The sequence below is a fragment of the Bombus vancouverensis genome, chromosome 5, assembly GCF_051014615.1.
Source record: "Bombus vancouverensis nearcticus chromosome 5, iyBomVanc1_principal, whole genome shotgun sequence".
In the NCBI taxonomy this organism is placed as follows: Eukaryota; Metazoa; Arthropoda; class Insecta; order Hymenoptera; family Apidae; genus Bombus; species Bombus vancouverensis.
In genome coordinates, this window is record NC_134915.1 from 3,541,521 (window position 1) to 3,562,741 (window position 21,221).

Here is a 21,221-nt window from a genome sequence, read left to right on the forward strand (position 1 = left end):
TTTTTAGAAGCTGAGTACGTGGCTGAATTCAAATTCTCAAAATTTTCACTTACGCTACTGTGATTCTTCAATTTATCATACGCTTAAAAATATTAGGTTGTCCGAAAAGTGTCTTTCTTTTACAGACACGTCTTTTACAACGATGCATCTTTATACAAACATGAAACCTAATCTGTCGAACGTTGTGATCTTTATCTTGATAGAACAAAATGGATCATACGTAATTGGATAATATAATATAAAACGTAAAATGTTGTGCATCCATTATTTCCTTATAAAACGAAAGAAACTTTTCCGACGACCTAATACTACGATCGTAACAGAAAGAAATGTTAGTTTCGGAACGTGTAAACATAGTAACTTAATTATCATGTGTAGAATATTATACTGAATATAATTACTGAAATATATTGCTAAAAATATGTAATTATCGAATCGAATATATAAAAAATATATTCCATTTAAAGAGACAAAATTAACATTTCTATCAAGCGTGATACGATATAATAAGAATGTTCTGCCTCGAAACTATGAAACTTTCGTACGCGATAATTTAATTGACAAATTACCAACAATTACCAACAACGTGGTATTAGGTTGTCCAAAAAATGTCCTTCTTTAACAGATACGTCTTTTACGTTTTAATCTGTCGAACGTCGTGATCTTTATTTTGATAGAACAAAATGGATCATACGTAATTCGCTAAAACAATATAAAACGGATAATGTTGTGCATCCATTATTTTCTTATAAGACGAAAGACATTTTTCGGACGACCTAATAATTAATATTGGGTTGGCAACTAAGTGATCGCGGATTATATCATTACCACTTAATGACAAAATCCGCAATCACTTAGATGCCAACCCAATAGATCGACGTAGTCTGGCGTAGCGACGTTTAAACGATAAAAGGGGGAAAATATGGCATGAACTCACTGGTGACCAATTCGTAGATCATTTTCCTTGGCATTCCCCTGTCGCCGTCTCTCGCCTTAACGGTCATAACTAAGGTTCCGATGGGATCATCCTCGCGCACTACACCCGTTAGCGAGTTCACAAATTCCGGTGGACTGTTCTGAATGTCCGCTACCTTGATTTCTACGCCAGTAGTCTCATTGTTCAGTCCATCCTGCGAGGAAAATTCATCTATGTAAAAGTCACTCGTCGTGCGATCTCGGGTTACCTTGCTCGCTGTTTTAAGGCGAACGCCGCAATCTGTCCTCCTGTCAACTATTTCAATCCTCACTATGTATTTCTGTCAGCTAAATCTCGCCATCTATTATAGACCCGTCTATTATAGATCGGGAATATTATATCTCTCGTGGAAGCTTTCAAAGCTTTCAAGCTTTCACGTTGACGAAGAATTAATAATTGTCGTGTTCTATGTCGAGTCAGTTATATTGGGTTGGCAACTAAGTGATTGCGGTTTTTGTCATAAAGTGGTATTGACAAAATCCGCAATCACTTGGTTGCCAACCCAATAGTATCACTTTCTTCGTTCTACCATAGTTTTTGGAAATGACGTGTACATTCACGTTTAGTTAGTTTTATCACGTTACGTTACTTTTATTACGATGACGAAGAATTAATAATCGTCGTGTTCTATGCCGAGTCAGTTATATTGGGTTGGCAACTAAGTGATTGCGGATTTTGTCAATACCACTTTATGACAAAATCCGCAATCACTTGGTTGCCAACTCAATAGTACCACTTTCTTTGTTCTACCATAGTTTTTGGAAATGACGCGTGCACTCACGTTTAGTTAGTTTTATCACGTTACGTTACTTTTATTACGTTGACGAAGAATTAATAATCGTCGTGTTCTATGTCGAGTCAGTTATATTGTCATAAAGTGGTATTGACAAAATCCGCAGTCACTTGGTTGCCAACCCAATAGTATCACTTTCTTCGTTCTACCATAGTTTTTGGAAATGACGCGTACATTCACGTTTAGTTAGTTTTATCACGTTACGTTACTTTTATTACTTTGACGAAGAATTAATAATCGTCGTGTTCTATGTCGAGTCAGTTATATTGGGTTGGCAACTAAGTGATTGCGGATTTTGTCAATACCACTTTATGATAGTATCACCCAATAGTATCACTTTCTTCGTTCTACCATAGTTTTTGGAAATGACGCGTGCATTCACGTTTAGTTAGTTTTATCACGTTACGTTACTTTTATTACGTTGACGAAGAATTAATAATCGTCGTGTTCTATGTCGAGTCAGTTATATTGGGTTGGCAACTAAGTGATTGCGGTTTTTGTCATAAAGAGATATTGACAAAATCCGCAATCACTTGGTTGCCAACCCAATAGTATCACTTTCTTCGTTCTACCATAGTTTTTGGAAATGACACGTGCACTCACGTTTAGTTAGTTTTATCACGTTACGTTACTTTTATTAAGTTGACGAAGAATTAACAATCGTCGTGTTCTATGTCGAGTCAGTTATATTGGGTTGGGTCAATACTACCTTATGACAAAATCCGCAATCACTTAGTTACCAACCCAATAGTATCACTTTCTTCGTTCTACCATAGTTTTTGGAAATGAAGTGTGCGCTCAGTTAGTTTTATAAGTTTTTTTTTCGGAAATATGGAACTTTCAAGTTCACGTAATACGATGTACTATAACATAAATAAGGCTTATAACGATATATCTGCTATTGGAAATGATTAACAAACGACAAAGGATACAGGAAAAGAAAACGTAATAAGGTAGAAAGTATCATTCTTCATAGAGAGAATACAATAGCGCAGAGAAATGTTCGATTAGATTTCTTTTCATATCACATCAATGTTACCCTGTGTTCTTTAGATTTGTATTTTTGTCGAAAATTTCTTAAATTGAACACATTATGCGTACTTCTATTTCAATATATTTATCGTATATAAGAATAGTTATTGAAAAATGTTGAAATTAAATGTTATTTAACCCCTTATTAACTTACGATTTACGTTCGAGAATGCCCATAATATTTACGTTTGGCCCGATCATCTACTACGGGCTATGCTCGTAATATTTACGTTCGACCCGATCATCGTACTACGGGCTATGCCCGTAGTTGTAGGTTGAGGGGTTAAAAATTGAAAACATCAAATTCAAAGGATCGAAAATGCTCGAATTATTTTACTATAATTAATAATATTATAATTTATAACTATATATTTCTGATTTACAATGATATAATTATAATTTAATAATAATAGCTTGAATTATTTTACTGCATTATCTATTGTTATTTATTATTATTACATTATATAATTCTTCAAATCTAATACTTTTTGTTTGAAAGTATATGGATAAATCTCTCTTCATTCTGCTATTTATAGCTTCACGAACTATCTTATGCACTGCACATATTTGTACTTTTGTAGAAATTAAAGCGAAGTATTATTCATTCGTGTTAATATGGATATTTTTATTCAACAAGGCTAAACGAATGCTCTCTCTTCAAGAACAATTTTTTTTAATTAATTCACAGATGCTGCACCTTTGTTTATATCTAAGTTATAACGGTATAACTATATTTACGTATAATTGCACTCTCAGACATGAACAAACTTGGTCTCTAGAGCGGCACAAAGTCATTTCCAAGACTATGTAATGAAAATCAATTTTCAAGCTCAGCTCGCTAACCTGTTTTCAAGAGGACTTCATGAATTCTCCATATTTATTTGCCCAGCGGAAACACGTCTCCTCCAGGGAGCACGATAATCATCCGGCCAATCTTTTTTGTTTACGTGAAACTTATTTCATAAATGTAAAACGTGAGAGAGAAAGCAGATTATACTTGGACGAACAACGATAGAAATTTAAGAAGGATCAAAGGAAAAGCAATAAGAAGTATTTTAATCGGCCTTCTAAAAATTGTTAAGCGCGTCCTTTCACCCTCGCTGAACATTAATAACGTTACGCTGTCTTTCTGTCCGTAGCCGCGCAGTTCGTTAGAGATTCTTCGCCGTGACTTTACGCGACTTCAAAAAATTCACCTGCTGCTTTGGCCACGGAAATGAGCGAAAACTGAATTCCATGTTCGCGCCTGCTCGCGTCAAAGGGCATTTTAGATTCAATAATCCGCTCTGGTCTCATTTTCGCCTGCTATTTGTGGATGAATGACTCGCAGGCGTTCCGCAAGAACACACCACGAGGGAAGCAGAAAACCGTAGGGTCACATTTTTCACCATAATCCATCAAAGAAGAAGAAAACGTTAGTCCAGTCATCCGCAACTTTTTTTTCCGCAAATTTACGTTACCAAATCCTGTTTTTTTTTTTTTTTAGATATATTGGGTTGGCATTAGAGGGTATTGAGACAATTCGCAATATATTCGATTAACACGTTGAATGCCTGGGAGTCACCGGTAAACTCAGTGAAATAGAATCATTAACGATGATTATACACCGTAACATATCTGTTGGTGGTAATATTTCAACATTATATGTATCGCATAATAAAAAATTCATCGTGGCGCCACAGCCAAACCTTGTAAAACTGGTATTTAACGTGTTGCTATTCTTTCTATCGCTATTTCTGTTATCTAAGTTGTATATTATACATCTTCATATCGTATTTCTATGAAATGGAAAGAAATGGAAGTATTCGCAGCATCGAAGCTCCGAATTTGTGGATGATAAGGATGGATTTGAAATATTCGTTTCTTATATCGGAACATCGCAGATCGTCTCATCCAATTTGCTTTAGCAAATAGAATTGTAGCAACTGATTTTAATATCGAATTTGTTTTAGAAGAATTGATAGAAACCTGAAGCACGCGACACGAGTATATTGGAAGACGTGCTATTGAATTTGAAACACATAAGACAACGTGTCAGAAACACGTGACAAATGCGATAGAGACGACGAAGAACGATATGACAGCCAAGTTCTCGGAAACGTTGCAGGTGTTCTGTCTACATTGGTGACGCGATAGTTAAAATACAGACTATACTGAAAAGTTGGGACGTTTATCGTGTAAACGTAAGTCGAAGATATAGAATGGCAATTTTTCTGACAAACGAGAATCTTTTGGTTTATTTATCGGGTTGCATGGAAAAACTAGCTGTTTTTTTTTTGTGATAAAAATAATCAAACTAAAGTCGAATTGAGATACAATATTGTGGGATAGTGTGACATCAGGGAAAGACGTGGCGTGAGGGGTAATTGTTTATTAGCGTTGTCAAGATATGTTGACGTTGTCAAAGAGCGTTCTGAGCGTTACCAAGGTATGTTTAGGAAACAGTGAGCATGGAAAACATTGTAACGAGAGTCGAGAGAGTCAGAGTTGAATTTATCGTTGTCGTGTGAAGATCGTTGTGTGTTGTGTCGTAGAAGTAGTGAGTAACGAATACGTGAGACGGGGTATTGTATTCGATTTCGTGTGAGTGCAAACGATATTGTATAAATCATACTGTTACCTACAAACTAATAATATAACATTAACAATAATATAACAAAAACCTCGAAATCATAGTATAAGCGGTGGAGTGGTGATTCTACATGCAGAAATAAGTCGAAAAAGAAGAATAACATTTTTCCGTTTGAGGCTTTGTTTCCGAGAAAAATACATTTCGATAACCGTCAAGTGCTCCTATGCTAATCGTAAGTTTCCAGGCACCCGACTTCTTTTCCGCTCGTGATGACGATGATTTCATTAGACGAGCAGAGTTATGTATGCAGCAACGCGACCAAAATTTTCAACGCTTTTTATTATAAATAGATTTATTCGGGACGTCGATGAGCAGCAAAGTGGCGCTTGGTACCGGCGTACCAGTGGCATAATTAAAATCAATTTTCGAGCTGTACTCACGCTTGCTCTGAGTAGCAATTGGTAAAAGGGCCTCTCCCTGTAGTCGAGTGGTTGACGCAACACCAAGGCGCCCATGTAAGAGTTCAGTCTTCTTTCCACGTTCACGATGCCGAACTTTTCACAGGCGTCGAGGAACTGAAACAGAGGCATCATATTGATCGTGTATCGACATTCTGCTGTTGCTGCTTTCCAATAGACTGCGGATTTTTATGTAAATTCATGCTATTGAGAATAATAGCAGATTCGTACTTTCGATTTTTAATAATTATAATATGACAATTACAATTTTACAATTGTTTTTTTTACATTACAAACAAATACGAGTTTAACAATTATAATTACTGTGAATAATTAGTATATTTTTGGTATTGTTTCTTCGATATTTTTGAGATATAATAATATAATAACAGATTCGTACTTTCGATTTTTAACAATTATAATATGACAATTACAATTTTACAATTGCTTTTTTTACATTACAAACAAATACAAGTTTAACAATTAGAATTACTGTGAATAATTAGTATATCTTTGGTATTGTTTCTTCGATATTTTCAAGATATAATAATATAATAATATAATAATAACAGATTCGTACTTTTGATTTTTAACAATTATAATACGACAATTACAATTTTAAAATTGTTTTTTTTATATTACAAACAAATACAAGTTTAACAATTAGAATTACTGTGAATAATTAGTATATCTTTGGTATTGTTTCTTCGATATTTTCAAGATATAATAATATAATAATATAATAATAGCAGATTCGTACTTTTGATTTTTAATAATTATAATATGACAATTACAATTTTACAATTGTTTTGTTTACATTACAAACAAATACAAGTTTAACAATTAGAATTACTGTGAATAATTAGTATATTTTTGGTATTGTTTCTTCGATATTTTCGAGATATAATAATATAATAATAACAGATTCGTACTTTCGACTTTTAACAATTATAATATGACAATTACAATTTTACAATTGCTTTTTTTACATTACAAACAAATACGAGTTTAACAATTATAATTACTGTGAATAATTATTATATTTTTGGTATTGTTTCTTCGATATTTTCAAGATATAATAATATAATAATATAATAATAGCAGATTCGTACTTTTGATTTTTAATAATTATAATACGACAATTACAATTTTACAACTGTTTTTCTTATATTACAAACAAATACGAGTTTAACAATTATAATTACTGTGAATAATTAGTATATCTTTGGTATTGTTTCTTCGATATTTTCAAGATATAATAATATAATAATATAATAATAACAGATTCGTACTTTTGATTTTTAATAATTATAATATGACAATTACAATTTTACAATTGTTTTGTTTACATTACAAACAAATACAAGTTTAACAATTAGAATTACTGTGAATAATTAGTATATTTTTGGTATTGTTTCTTCGATATTTTCGAGATATAATAATATAATAATAACAGATTCGTACTTTCGACTTTTAACAATTATAATATGACAATTACAATTTTACAATTGCTTTTTTTACATTACAAACAAATACGAGTTTAACAATTATAATTACTGTGAATAATTATTATATTTTTGGTATTGTTTCTTCGATATTTTCAAGATATAATAATATAATAATATAATAATAGCAGATTCGTACTTTTGATTTTTAATAATTATAATACGACAATTACAATTTTGCAATTGCTTTTTTTACATTACAAACAAATACAAATTTAACAATTAGAATTACTGTGAATAATTATTATATTTTTGGTATTGTTTCTTCGATATTTTCAAGACACCATTGATTATGGCTGGATATGTTAAGCGAAATTATTATTATAACGTTAATGAAAGGATGAATTGACAAAAAGAGAATTTTCCAACGAAATTCATTCAGCGGCTGGTATATAAAAAGAAAAAAAGATGGTTCCAAGATTTCGGAATAGAATTATTACGGTGGCCAGCATCGAGTTTTGAACTGAACCCGATCGGAAGCCTATGGGGAATTCTAGCGAGAAAAGTTTACGATCAGGAGAAGCTACCTGCAGAAAATATCGTGGAACGTAAAAAAAATAATAAAATCAGTGTGGACGGATTTTCAGATCGAAACTTTAAATAAGTTAGAAGGATAGTGTACCTGACTGATTAATAAAAATTAATAAAGAAGATTTTTACTACTATAATAAAAATAAAAATTCAAATTGTATGAAATTTATTAAATAAATTATATTATGTTTAAAAGATTAACATTATATTTTCTCACAGCCAAAAACACAAATTTTAGAGAAAAAATCCAATTTTTTCCCGACTTCGATGGGACAAATCTTTCGTTTGTTATATCTTCAGTTTTGTATTATATCACAATATAAATTTTAATTGTATAATTGAAAATTGAAATTGTATAAAAGATTTCGTCAATTTTTTTTCTAATATCATGAAAAATCTAAAAATGGATTGCGTTTGTAATTATTCACAACAATGTATACAAATAGTGTCACTAGCACAACTGTTGCTGTCTTTGTACGTTTCAAACGTTTCAAGATGATTCATGAATATGGAAAATAATAGACAATTAAAGCAAATATCATTACTTGAAACAAAAACATTTCTTTTCTTCGAAAGAAAAGTGTAATTTCAAAAAGTAGAGTAGCTGTATCCTCTAACAATAATTGCGTCAACTAGCGCAGCAAATTGCAAATGTTACATCGTACAAGCGTTGTTGCTTCGTAATTCTTCACGAATCAACAGCTCTGTAATTCCAATTGTTACCAACAAAATGTTCTATACATTGCAAAATCGCTACAAACGTATTCATCTATTGAGTTGGAAACTAAGTGATTGCGGATTTTGCCATTACCACTTAATGACAGAATCCGCAATCACTTACTTGCCAACCTAATACTTTCATTGCGTTCGGGAAAGTCCGCATTTTCGCTTGTCTATCTTTTTAAAATGGCAATAGGAAGACTGCGTATCGAAATCACGCCGTTTCGTAGAATCGGAGCTTCAAGATTCGAAGGAACTTGATTTTTTATTTTTCTGCGCGTGTTCCAACGCTACGTGTTACGAGGGAAATTTTTCGTACGCCGATAAAATGAAAATATTTTCAATCACACGAAAGACTCCCGACGAATCAATGGTAGAAACGATAAAAAGAAATAAAAAAAGAAAGAAAGAAAAAACAGCAAATAAACGATCTAAAAAATGAATTCCAATAGGCGAACGTATCGTCCATATATCGGCTCTGTCTCGATAATCGTTTCAACCATAACTATGCTGAACGTCTGGTTCCAATAACCGCCACAATTAACGAGGAAATTCGACTATTTTGGTAAATGATAGAGCCGTTGTAAACATTAGTTTGCTTTAATGACCGAACATGCATGGTGCGTTCCACGGTCTGTGTAAAACGAAAAGAGGCATTAAAGTTCGCCGCCGTAAAGCCAGCGGGGCCATTAGTTAAAAGGTTTTACAGTTTTATTGGTCGTCTAACGGCCCCGTGAATTTATCGAGCGGATATGACGTAGAGGGTAAAGCGTGTAAGAGTATGCGTCTACGTGCTAATATTCCAGCCGCATCCTTCGGGATCGTCGCGTACAACTGGCGTGGTCAGATAATTTCCGCGTATCCCCTGTGATAAACGCGTTGGATATTTTTCGAATAAAATACTCCTTCGTGCTCGCTATTTTTCTCCAGCGAGAAAGCGATCTGATCGCTTAAAGGTCTGTCACAGTATGCCGCGTTAGCCACCCTAAAATACGATACGAGGCGCTCTCGTGCGATATAACTATATGTATATCTATATATATATATATATATTTGGAAAACCGTGTCGCTCAGCCATTTCTGTACTGTTATCGGATGCCGTGCAAACACGGAAGTTGAAAAATTTCAAGTACAGTCGCGTCTTATGGAATCTTCCGCCTTTATGACGCGCTAGTAACGCCGAAGAAGAAGTTGTTACGAGTTATGAGGAAATGTTTGACGCCGCAGCGAAGCCAATATCAAGGGCTTCTGCTGCGAAAATACCCTCGCCGTTTCTCTATACAAATTTTTCGGCTTTACCACCTCCGTTCAAGCGTTTCTGCAATAAGATACTGTGCGCACATTCCGTTGTTATTCGATGGGTAGACAATTTTCAGTCGCCTGACTGTAAACACTGGGGATTCGGATGAAGTGTATTTCTCCGAGTTTTCGTTTGTTTTATTTACAAACGATCGCTTGTTTGCGGTTTCTTTAAGTAACGAATAGTCGTAGTAGTTTTAACACGTTGAATGTCGTGCGGGTCACTGGTGACCGGCATTCAATTTGGCATGGCGCGGTGGTAAAAATTAGTAGAAATATATAATTTGAACAAATGTCAATAGTTATAAATTTTGTATTAAATTATTGTAAATTAATGCAGTATAAAACATATAAAAATAGTTTTATTTATACATGAAATACAGATCTATTATGTGCGCCTCGAACGTAGGAAAAACTCGCTTTTTCCGTGTTTTATAATAACGAACAATAAGCCTAAGTAACGTTTCGACTTGAAAGATGTTTGATAGCAATTAAGGGCCTTGGCAGTAAAGTAAAAAATGCTAAATCTTGTGACGGTTCTTTAGGATTATTGCGGGTCCGAATAAATATGATCGAGGGGTGGATTATGGTTTATGGTAGGTCCCGGGACGTAACAACATAGAACAATTATTTAGCAACGCGAAGAAACAATATGAGATAATTAATAATCGAAAAAATAAGTGAATCGAGCGAAATTGCACTACAGTGCCATGGGGGTCACCGGTGACCTCAGTGAGATAAATGATGATTATACACCGTAATATATCTGTTGTAGGTAAATTTCAACATTATAATAAAATAATAAATAATAAAAAATTCATCGTGGTGCCACGGCCAAATCTCGTAAAACTGGCATGTCATTTAACGTGTTAAGTAGATAAAAGTTTCTTTCGTTTTATAAGGAAATAATAGATGCACCACATTTTTCGTTTTATATTATTTTATCGAATTACGTATGATCCATTTTGTTCTATCAAAATAAAGATCACAACGTTCGACAGATTAGGTTTCATGTTTGTATAAAGATGCGTCGTTGTAAAAGACGTGTCTGTAAAAGAAAGACACTTTTCGGACAACCTAATGCTAACTAGTTTTAAAAAAGTATGCAGCGAACAAGTAAATACATCGAGTTAATAAAAGTAAGATTTGTAATTAAGTTGATAAGTGCTAGACGCGAGCAAGCAATTTTCTTACAACTTTTCAATATTTGTTTATCTTCGTCCTGTAGCAGCTTTAATAAACCTTCGCTTAAAATCACAATTAACGTCGAATAATATGACGTTTTTAAATTAAATACTGAAAATTAAACACTCTTTACATTTTTCTCATATTCTTATATTCCTCAACTAGTATCTTCTTCCATGATACTTTTAGTTTGCTTTACAGTAGGAAGAGTAATTATAGCGAAATTTCCACCGTGAGTAAGCGTGTAATTAATTAACGTTAAAGACTTTTTTTCCCGAAGGATACGTCTCTCATAGAAGAGGAACATATTTTGTTTCCAGAAAATTTTTATCGAGTATTTTATTTCACATCTCGCATGTATATTTGAGACATTTTCATTGCTTTTAATAACGTCAAGTTTTCTGTTTATTCTTATTCTGCCAGCATTATTTGTCTTGTACACCACAGCGTTGCACCACAAAGCTGTTTATATTTCAGTAATAATTCATTCTTTGATCCTTTATAACGTCACGTAACGTAGAAGTTACGTAATTATTTTACATATTCATAAATTTGATCTCATCTGTTTGCACGTGATTACGATATCGCATTTCACGAGTAATACTATCATACTATGCAAATGATATTCTTAGATTTTGGATTAAAGTAAGAGGCTGCAGGTGATCGATATTATAATTCTTTTCTTTTATCAGCGAAGAAAATTCTAATTACGGAGAGTTAAAGTAAGTGCTTCTACGATTTTCAATCAACTTTTAGACTACGCATGAGAGCACATTTAACTAAGAACAAGATTAATAACCTTAGCACAAGATAATATAATAAATAAGTAACAAGGATTGTAAATTAACATAATTCTAAACGAAACTGGCGATGAATTGTATTTTTTAAGTAAACGATAATCCTTTAAGGATTTTACATCTTTTTTATTATCTACTAATGTTAACAATTTCAACAATGCTAACAATTTGACAATAGAAAATAGCCAATACAAGAAGATGTTAAACGTTTATTTTCCCTAATAATTCCGCAGTTTCTCGATACGAACAAACATTACAAAAAGAACGAAAATATTTTACGTTCGAAATACAAGAGGATTTCAGCAAATAAATCAGGCTGTATCTTTATCTCAAGCAAAGTTCTAGTTTCTTGTTCTTTCTTGTAAAAATGCGTGTAATTGCGTATATCATATTTTTACCAACAATTTTACGATTAAATATACGTATTAGCCGACATTGCTAATAACAAATTTTAATATGAATATTTTACAAATTGAAATATATTTGCTTAAACGAGAGCATCGAGCAATTAAACAACGTAATGAACAGTGGCCAGAAAAAAGATACTCGAGATACATTTTAATCATAAAATGCTGAGTTTTCAATCACCTTATCTTATACTTTCTACTTTTAACAAATTCTAACAAATTCGTGCAAACTAAGTTTTATTTATGGTTTCATTTAAAAAGAAAATACACCGTGCGATATACTGGATAGAAAAGTCGCGCTGTGAGTTAATAAAGTTTGTTATATACACGCTGCAAAATTGTTCTTTTGCGTCCCTTTTTCCTCCCAATCCAAGTACTGGATTCGTTTAATATATCAGCTTCCCTCGGCTTCGAAATCCTTTTCCACTTATTCTCATTTTCGCTCCATTGATTTTCCTCTCGATGTACAAACGAAAAGTTTTATCGGAGAACAACAGCAACAGCAGCAGCATCTTATATCATCAGTTTCGTTATTGCATCGTTATAGATCACAGAGAAAGAAAAATAACAGTAACCAGTACTTTTAATTGAAATTAATGCTTCGCATCATTCTCAAGACAATACTTGATTCTTTAAGAAGTTCAAAGAGAACAAAAGTTTTATTTTCGATATATTCTGTTCTTCTTCGCGATATATGCGCATACGACGCACACTGATCTTATTAAGTGCAATAATATGAATGAATAATAACGAATAAATAATATGAATTATTTAAACGCGTAGATTGTAAATCATCCGTTTTTTCATCTTGAATCATTGATATCGGGTCTAAGCCATACGTAAAATTCGTAAGCTTCGAAGGTAAATTGAAGTCGCTTGAATACAAATAACTTGATTCCACGTTTGTGTTCGTGCAAGTCAAATTACTTGATTTCCAGTCGTTTGAATTCAAGTCGCCTGACCTCAGACGGCTATCTAATGGAAAATGGATACTTACAAAACGACGTTTAGAGGAAATGACGCGTTTTAAAAGAGAAGAAACAGCATCGAACTGTAGATAACATCGCCTTACCTAGCAACTGTTGTTTTCCTTAGGTCAAGGAATGATAATTGAAAGACTCTTAATCAATTAAATACGAATAACTTGAAACCAAGGAAACAATAGTAGATAATAAGCATACGTAAAGCGTAGAAACTTGAAAAAAGAAAAACATTTCAAGTCGAACGAATAACAAGTTTATGCTAGCTAGTAAAATTCTTTGAATTTTTAAGCCGTTAACTTGACTAATCTGAACGATACTTTATTTTCCACACCATTCGATGCCTGTTCTTTGAAAAATCCAGATTTCCCTATTCGTATTTCGTTATTGCTTGCACACGACGCATTCACTGATTGTATTATCAAGCGATCGAAACTGAAGCGTCGTCTCTCGCGTATCTGCTCTGACTGTCTGACTATAATTGTTTATTCTACTCGAGGATCATTTGAGTCCCAAGCAACGCGATCGAGCTGTTTAGATTTTGTGTGGAAAAGTCGCAGTACATTTGAACCCTACGGACGACTGACGGTATTTTGTATTTCATTGTTACCTTCTCAATAATTTTGATTGAACAAAACTTGAAATATTTATAAACTAATAATACGCATGTATAATAATATAGATGTATTTCATAAAAATAACAAATATGACGAGCGCTATTGCGCCGCTTGTTTCTCTTCGCAATCGATTACGACAAGCGTTATCGCGCTGTTCGCGATTTTTCGACCCTGTTTTTTCAAAGACCCCTGGGACTCAAAATGTTAACACTTTGACTGCCACGCAGAAATCACATGTTTCGCCCAGGACGCCACGGGAGTATTTTTATTATTCAAAGCATATAATGGCAAAATAATAATAAATTGATGATGTAAGACAACATTCTTCCCCAATGGACCGTTTATCTTAGTGGTGGTCACGGGTGACCACCGTGGCGCCTTGGTAACAGTTGATAGCGACATATCATAACAAGGCTTCGTTTATTTCAACAAAACATTCAAACGTCCAAACAAGCAAAACGTCCAGAATATATTGTTGAAACGTGTAGAAGATATTAGTAAACAGTATTATGATTATTTTTATGATTTCGACGAAACATTCGGCTGAAATGGTAGAGATCCGCAAGAAAAATTATGTTTGCGATAAACCAATGGTAGTGGCAGATTACAATAGAGGAAAATGTGCTGTAGATTTATCAGATCAAATGATAGCATATTCTACACCACATAGAAGAACCCTCAAGTGATATATAAAATTAGCTTTAGAGTTATTGTTGAATACATCAATTTCAAACGCGATGATACTCTATAAACAAGGAATAAAAACAAAAATCAAGGTACCAGATTTTAGAATGGCACTCGCAATGCACCTTACACAGTGCCATTCACCAGAGCCGTCAAATATACTTATTCGACAAAGATTGCGACACGAAATCCAGAAGAAAGAAGGGCAAACGTACCTGGCACGAAAATTTTGCGGAGGGTGTTGTAGAAAAAATGTTAAACAGTTAGGATCAAAAATGGCTAAGAATCGGACCAAAAAGGTAACCACCTATTGTCCAGATTGTATCGATGAGCCACATTTATGTTTAAAGTGTTTTAACACAGTGCACCGTTAGATGCAAGATTTATTCTTATTTTTTTATTGATGTTCTAATAAAAATGTTTAATTGTTCAATGGGGCACTTTTTATTTCAAAGTATCTTCTATTTATCAGTTATATTCAAAATGCTCTAACTGTCAATTTTCGTTCAATTTTTACAAATGTAAAAAGTTCAAGTGTTCCGGTCACTAATGACCACCGTGGCAGTCAAACTAGGGTAGTCCACGAGCGATAGTGACACTTTGACTTTGCAGTACGATTACGCTGGAACTATTACGTTTGGAAGAAAATCTCTTGTAGATGTTTCTTACTTATGTGACGTTCTTGAGTCACAGGAATTTCGCTGTATGTCAAGTAATAACAAAGCTATTGATAAAAAATCAGAAGCACGGGATGTGTTACAACAGTCCCTGGATCGCTTGTAACGCTGCATGGGCTCCATAGTAACACACGTTTAGCTTTGTACGATTAAGATGTGTATCGATAAAAATTACGATAACGATCAAAAGAGAAAGAAAACTTGCAACAAATTATTAGGAATCGCAATTACAACAAACATGAAAAACATTTTGATCGGTGCATTTCTTATGTGGCCGATCCTTACACTCGATACATCGCACTATTTTTCGTTTGATTTCCTCGTGCTGTAGGATTTCGTGCACACCAGACGATATATTCTTATCCTTTGTCGCTAGGTTTATTATTCCCTTTCGTACGAAATGTTGAAAGAAAATTATGATCGTCTCTGACCACTCTTTCGAACTTGAAGTTGCAAATAACGATCGATATTACTTGGAAAAAGGCCAAATGAAGGATTAACACTAGAAATACCACACCAGTCAAAATGACTGGTTTTACAATTTTATATTAAAATTCCTACTTCATGTTATATTTTTCCGCAGTGATGTAATGACTTTCGCAACGATAACTAAAAGAATAATATAATGAATTTTATTTTGTTTTTTATGTATTCAAACTGAAAATAATTTCAATATCAAGACTACTTATACCAATAGCAGTCAAAATGACTGGTACTTGTCAAAGTGTAAAAAAGGTCCTGCAATCTGTTTATCAAACCCAAATTAACCAGTTTCCTCGTTTTGTACAACTTCCTACACGTTTTTAAAATTTTTACTGCGCATCATTCGATATGATGATATCAGTTATCAGAAAAATTCCGGATCGATCGCTAGATGGCTAGATGCTAATACTAGAAATAGCACATCAGTCAAAATGACTGATTCTACAATTTTATAAATATGTCAGCCCTCGTTTAGGGATCATGGTCCCAGATGAATTAATAATACCAAAAATGTACTACATAACATGGAATTGCTTCTCTAAGAAAGTAATAAATCAATAAATATAACAATATTCTATTATTACGTATTTTTTAAAGACATTTTGATTGGTTTTGGTAGAAATAGCTTCGTGTTAACTATCGGTAATTCTAGTGTTAAAAAATAGAAAAAGCAACTGCTTGCAGAGGAAATATTTATATTACAATTTTAAGCGAGTGAGAAAAGGTTGCTTTTGGGTATCGAAAAGTTGTTTCCTACGCTATGTACATGTTGTGTATCTACATTGTTTAATATACACAGCAGTATTCCAAATGTCATTTGTCATAATGTATTCAAAATTTATGTTAATATTTTTTTCAAATATTTAACTTGTTATATTCGCCGCCGGTAAGAGGACACCAAGAACTAGAAAATACACGACGAGGAAAGCTGCAGGCACAAAGACAAACATCACAGACCATTCTATGGTCTTGTTGGTTATACTTAGTATCAACTGTACGCGCATCAACCCATAAGCGATCATTTCTAAAATTATTCTATTTAAATAATCGGCAAACTTGAGGTTGAGAGTGAAAAGATTACAGGATAATGGAAGAAAGAAACGTAATTTTATCTTGTAACAGTGGATGTACAATGTAAAATAATAAGACTGGAAAAATGATCGGCTCTTTAATTAGTATTAACTTCGTATTGTACGACGCTTTGTGTTCGTACTTTGATTCTCGTAAATCGAACAACCATACATATTCGTCGTGATTTAACCTTACGAAATAATGCAGGACGAGACCGTGTACACGACAGATTTTGCAGTAGGATTTTGTCAGAGCCTGCATATTAAGCTTGAACAAGTGAATACACTTACCGAGCTTTTATTTATGCAGGACATTAACTTGTTCCGTTTTGAACTGCTTAGATGATTCGGCAGATAAGCCAACAGAAATTATTTAAGATGTTCTAGACCGAAACAGTTATAGCTTCCTTTCTTTAGCTTCTTAAACGGGCTATGTATGCACGTACTTTAAGAAGCTTCCGGTGAGAAAATTAAGGAAAAAGGAGAAAGTGAAGAAGTAAAGGAAAATTCTATTTTGCCAACGATAGAAATTTTTGAATCATCAGACTTCTATAATTCTCTTGTATGTTTCTGTACTGAAGACTCGTTTTGTATAAGTCAGTTCTTAGTTTGCAAAGCTTAATTTCTGCGAAGTTTTTGATAACTGCACGAGTAGCGCAATTTTTTAAATAATCCAATATGTGCACGAATTTATGCAACTCGTCCTAATTTTTATTTTTACAACATATTAAGTATACGTACGTACGTTCAGTCATTTTATGTTTAAAATCTCGACCATGTCGTTCGTTTCTTTATAAAAATATTTTAATATACTTTACGATTATTATACCATAAATTAATTTTATAATATATATGTATATATCTTTTTATGAAATTAAAGGCTTTCATTTTATTCTATAAATATATACGTATGTAAATAAAATTGTTTATGTTTTTAATAATAAAATTGTTATGTTTTCACTATAAAATTTACTATTTTATATAATATTCATTTTATTAAAATATAATATTATATACAATATTATATTTATTTTTTATTATATTATATTTCTATATAATATTTATTTACAATATTTACTACTTTATATAATAATCATTTTATTTTTTATTATATTGTAATTATTATATTTATTATTATTATACAATATTATATCTATTTTGTACTATATTATATTTCTATATAATATTTATTTACAATATTATAATACAATATTTACTACTTTATATAATAATCATTTTATTTTTTATTATATTATATTTTTATATAATACTTATTTACAATATTATATTTATTATATTTATTTTATTATATTATATTTTTATATAATATTTATTTACAATATTGTAATACAATATTTACTACTTTATATAATAATCATTTTATTTTTTATTATATTGTAATCATTATATTTATTATATTTATTTTATTATATTATATTTTTATATAATACTTATTTACAATATTATATTTATTATATTTATTTTTTATTATATTATATTTCTATATAATATTTATTTACAATATTATAATACAATACAAAATTTAATATTTGTAAGAATAAGTAGAACATATCTATACAAAACTGTTGCAATAAAAGGAGTAATTGCAACAATAAAGCCACGAACTTAATAAAAGCGATTATTTATACTTTAGGAAACAAACGTGCATCAGAACTTTTCTGTTTCTTTATTATGCCTAATTAATTTAATCGAAGCAACATTAATTTTCCTCAGTTCAATAGTATCAACGTGTTGACAATCCAGCCAAAATCACTGCATCGTTATTTCGCTAAGTAGTATTGTATCCGTGGCTAATATTTCATCACATTAATACAATTTCGAGCCTCGATAATACAAAATTCGCCGATATTACATGTAAACTATCGCTCAAAACGTATTAGCAATCCGCTGCCTCGTAAATCAGTGCAGGTTTAATAGAAAAATTATTTCTCGAAGCTACGTGATCGATCGGAGCCTTTTTCACCTATTGATTTTCTTACAAACTCGTTCCATTACGAAAGATGTTTTTCAATAGGAAAATATTTCAAATCAATGAAAGAACGTTTCGTATAATCAGAAATTTTTGTTTCTTTTTACTCGACATTCTCACGACACGTTTAATATTATTACATTTTATGCCGTATAGTTACCTGATATTAATTGTTCACCGGATAAAATTTTACGTGAAATTCATTGTTTATCATGTTGCGCGTAATTAGCATTAACGTTTAATATAATTTCACAGGACGAATTTATTACTTCAGTAGACGTTATCAACAATATTAATGATAACATCCGTTCCAAAATTCCACGGCAATAGCAAACTTGTTGAGTTGATTCATCACAATTTGCGCGATCTTCTAATGATCTCAAGTGGATTTTCATTGCAACGCGGAACTTATAATTGAGAAGGCAATATTCTTGCCAGTAAATTCGTTAAGTTTATGCTTGTTATGCCAAGATTCATGACGTAGAGTAGGAAATACGAGAAATTCATCGCATTTCCACGGATCATAGGGATGCACGCGATAATAATATTACAATTGAGCTTAAGAAATTGCCACTTTACGAAAATTCTGTCGCTTGAACAAAGGAAACAAATTAAAATTCAAATTGAAAGAAAGACGAATTCGCGAATAAATGTTATTATGAAAGAAACATGTAGCGATTTGAAATCATCATTATTATAATGGAATCATCACAGCACGATACATTTTAAATTACACGTAACGAAATTACAGATGCAATTTACGACTGTTTCCAATTTTCACCGAGCAGGTAATCGCCGCTAGAAATTTACAAATTTTTATAGCTGATGAAATGACGCTACGATATAGCAATATACAATGTGTTTGTAATTTTATTACAAAGAACCTAATACGTAAGAAATGCACGATATTTCTTGAAGGACAATTATTTAAATTGCTGTCTCTGTTGCAAAATGCGTATAGATCGTCGAAAAAACGTAAAACAGGGAAACTGTCAAACATCAAATTCTCTGGCAGACAGAAAAATAGATCTTACAAAATTTTCTATTCATTTTCACCAATATATTAGGTTGTCCGGAAAGTGTCTTTCTTTTACAGACACGTCTTTTACAACGACGCGTCTTTATACAAAAATGAAACCTAATCTGTCAAACGTTGTGATTTTTATTTTGATAGAACAAAATGAATCATACGTAATTCGATAAAATAATATAAAACGAAAAATGTGGTGCATCCATTATTTTCTTATAAAACGGAAGAAACTTTTCGGACGACCTAATAAATTCATCAAAGGAAGAATTGCATTTGCAGAGGAGCCTGTACGTGCGTCTTAGTTGTAGAGAAAACTGAATGTTCAATTGATTTAAATTCGCAAGTACCGTATCAATAATCCTTTTTGTACAGGACAACTTATCAGAATAACAATCCTAGATAACTCGTATGAAAACAAGAAATATATCTCTTCAAGAAGTTCTTTTTATTTTTGTTAGAGAAACATATTTTACAATAATCTGAGTAAGAATTGTTGTAAAATTGGTGATATCCAATGTCCATGTGTTCGAGCATGTCCATCGCATAATCATATTTTAAGGCATTACGTTTTAACGCTATTAGTAATTTTTTTTTTTTATTTATTTATTTGGATTTTACAATTTGTCCAGTAGGACATTTGGTAAAATATTATAGCGGTATACTAATATAACATGTGGGTGGTTACCCCCAGCGGGGTATCATCATCGTGTTTGTTAGATTATGTCCTTTGTGAGATCTGTTGGGTGTTTCCTTTTTAATCTTCTCTATTAGTAATTATCGACAAATGGAAATTGCTGTCAGATTCTCTGCTGCATTGTTTCCACTGGCACGTACGACATTATGCGATAAAAAAGCAACAGTCTCTAATTTCTCCATGTGCAACAAATTTTCAATTACTTGCTTATTGCTACTTCTATTTTTGTATAACGTTTACACAGGCTACGTTGCGATACAATCTTATTCTACTATTATTTAGAAATGTTAGAAAATTGAAAAATATTTTTCAAATATCATTTATTCATGTAACACTATTTAGAAAGAGAAATTTCATTTAAATTCTATACTACAGTATTCTCACTGGCACGTGGAACGTTATACGATAGTAAAAGGAAGATCTCGTAATTTTTCCGCTTACAGCGTCGTGTACGAGAAATTGTCGATTCAATTTTTCAGATATTAAGGCGTGCACGAAGAAGGAAACGCGTTCAGATTTCATGCAGATCAGCCTTCTTCTCTGTATCGCGATAAATACTGCAAGAGCGGCTACCAGAAGGCAGAGAGGCTCGTCGCTAGATGACTTGACATGGAACAGCTGTTAAAGATACTTGCGTATTCAGTGGCGTGGTCGACATAGAAAATTCAAGCGATTAAGAGGTGAACTTTCTACGGCTGGAGTTTATGTTGTCGTATTAATA

The 21,221-nt window shown here is 32.4% G+C and overlaps 1 protein-coding gene across 2 annotated transcripts in view; it reads right to left on the reverse strand.

Moving 5' to 3' along the window:
* The window catches only part of Cad87A (cadherin 87A), a 533,729-nt gene that overhangs the window by 10,791 nt on the left and 501,717 nt on the right, over nt 1-21,221 (reverse strand). For both annotated transcript variants that reach the window (XM_033340032.2, XM_076618386.1), the window contains 2 exons: nt 5,814-5,948; nt 938-1,130 (listed from right to left, as the gene is read on the reverse strand). In XM_033340032.2, the coding sequence (XP_033195923.2) occupies nt 938-1,130; nt 5,814-5,948 (328 nt within the window). The remainder of the gene's footprint in view (nt 1-937; nt 1,131-5,813; nt 5,949-21,221) is intronic.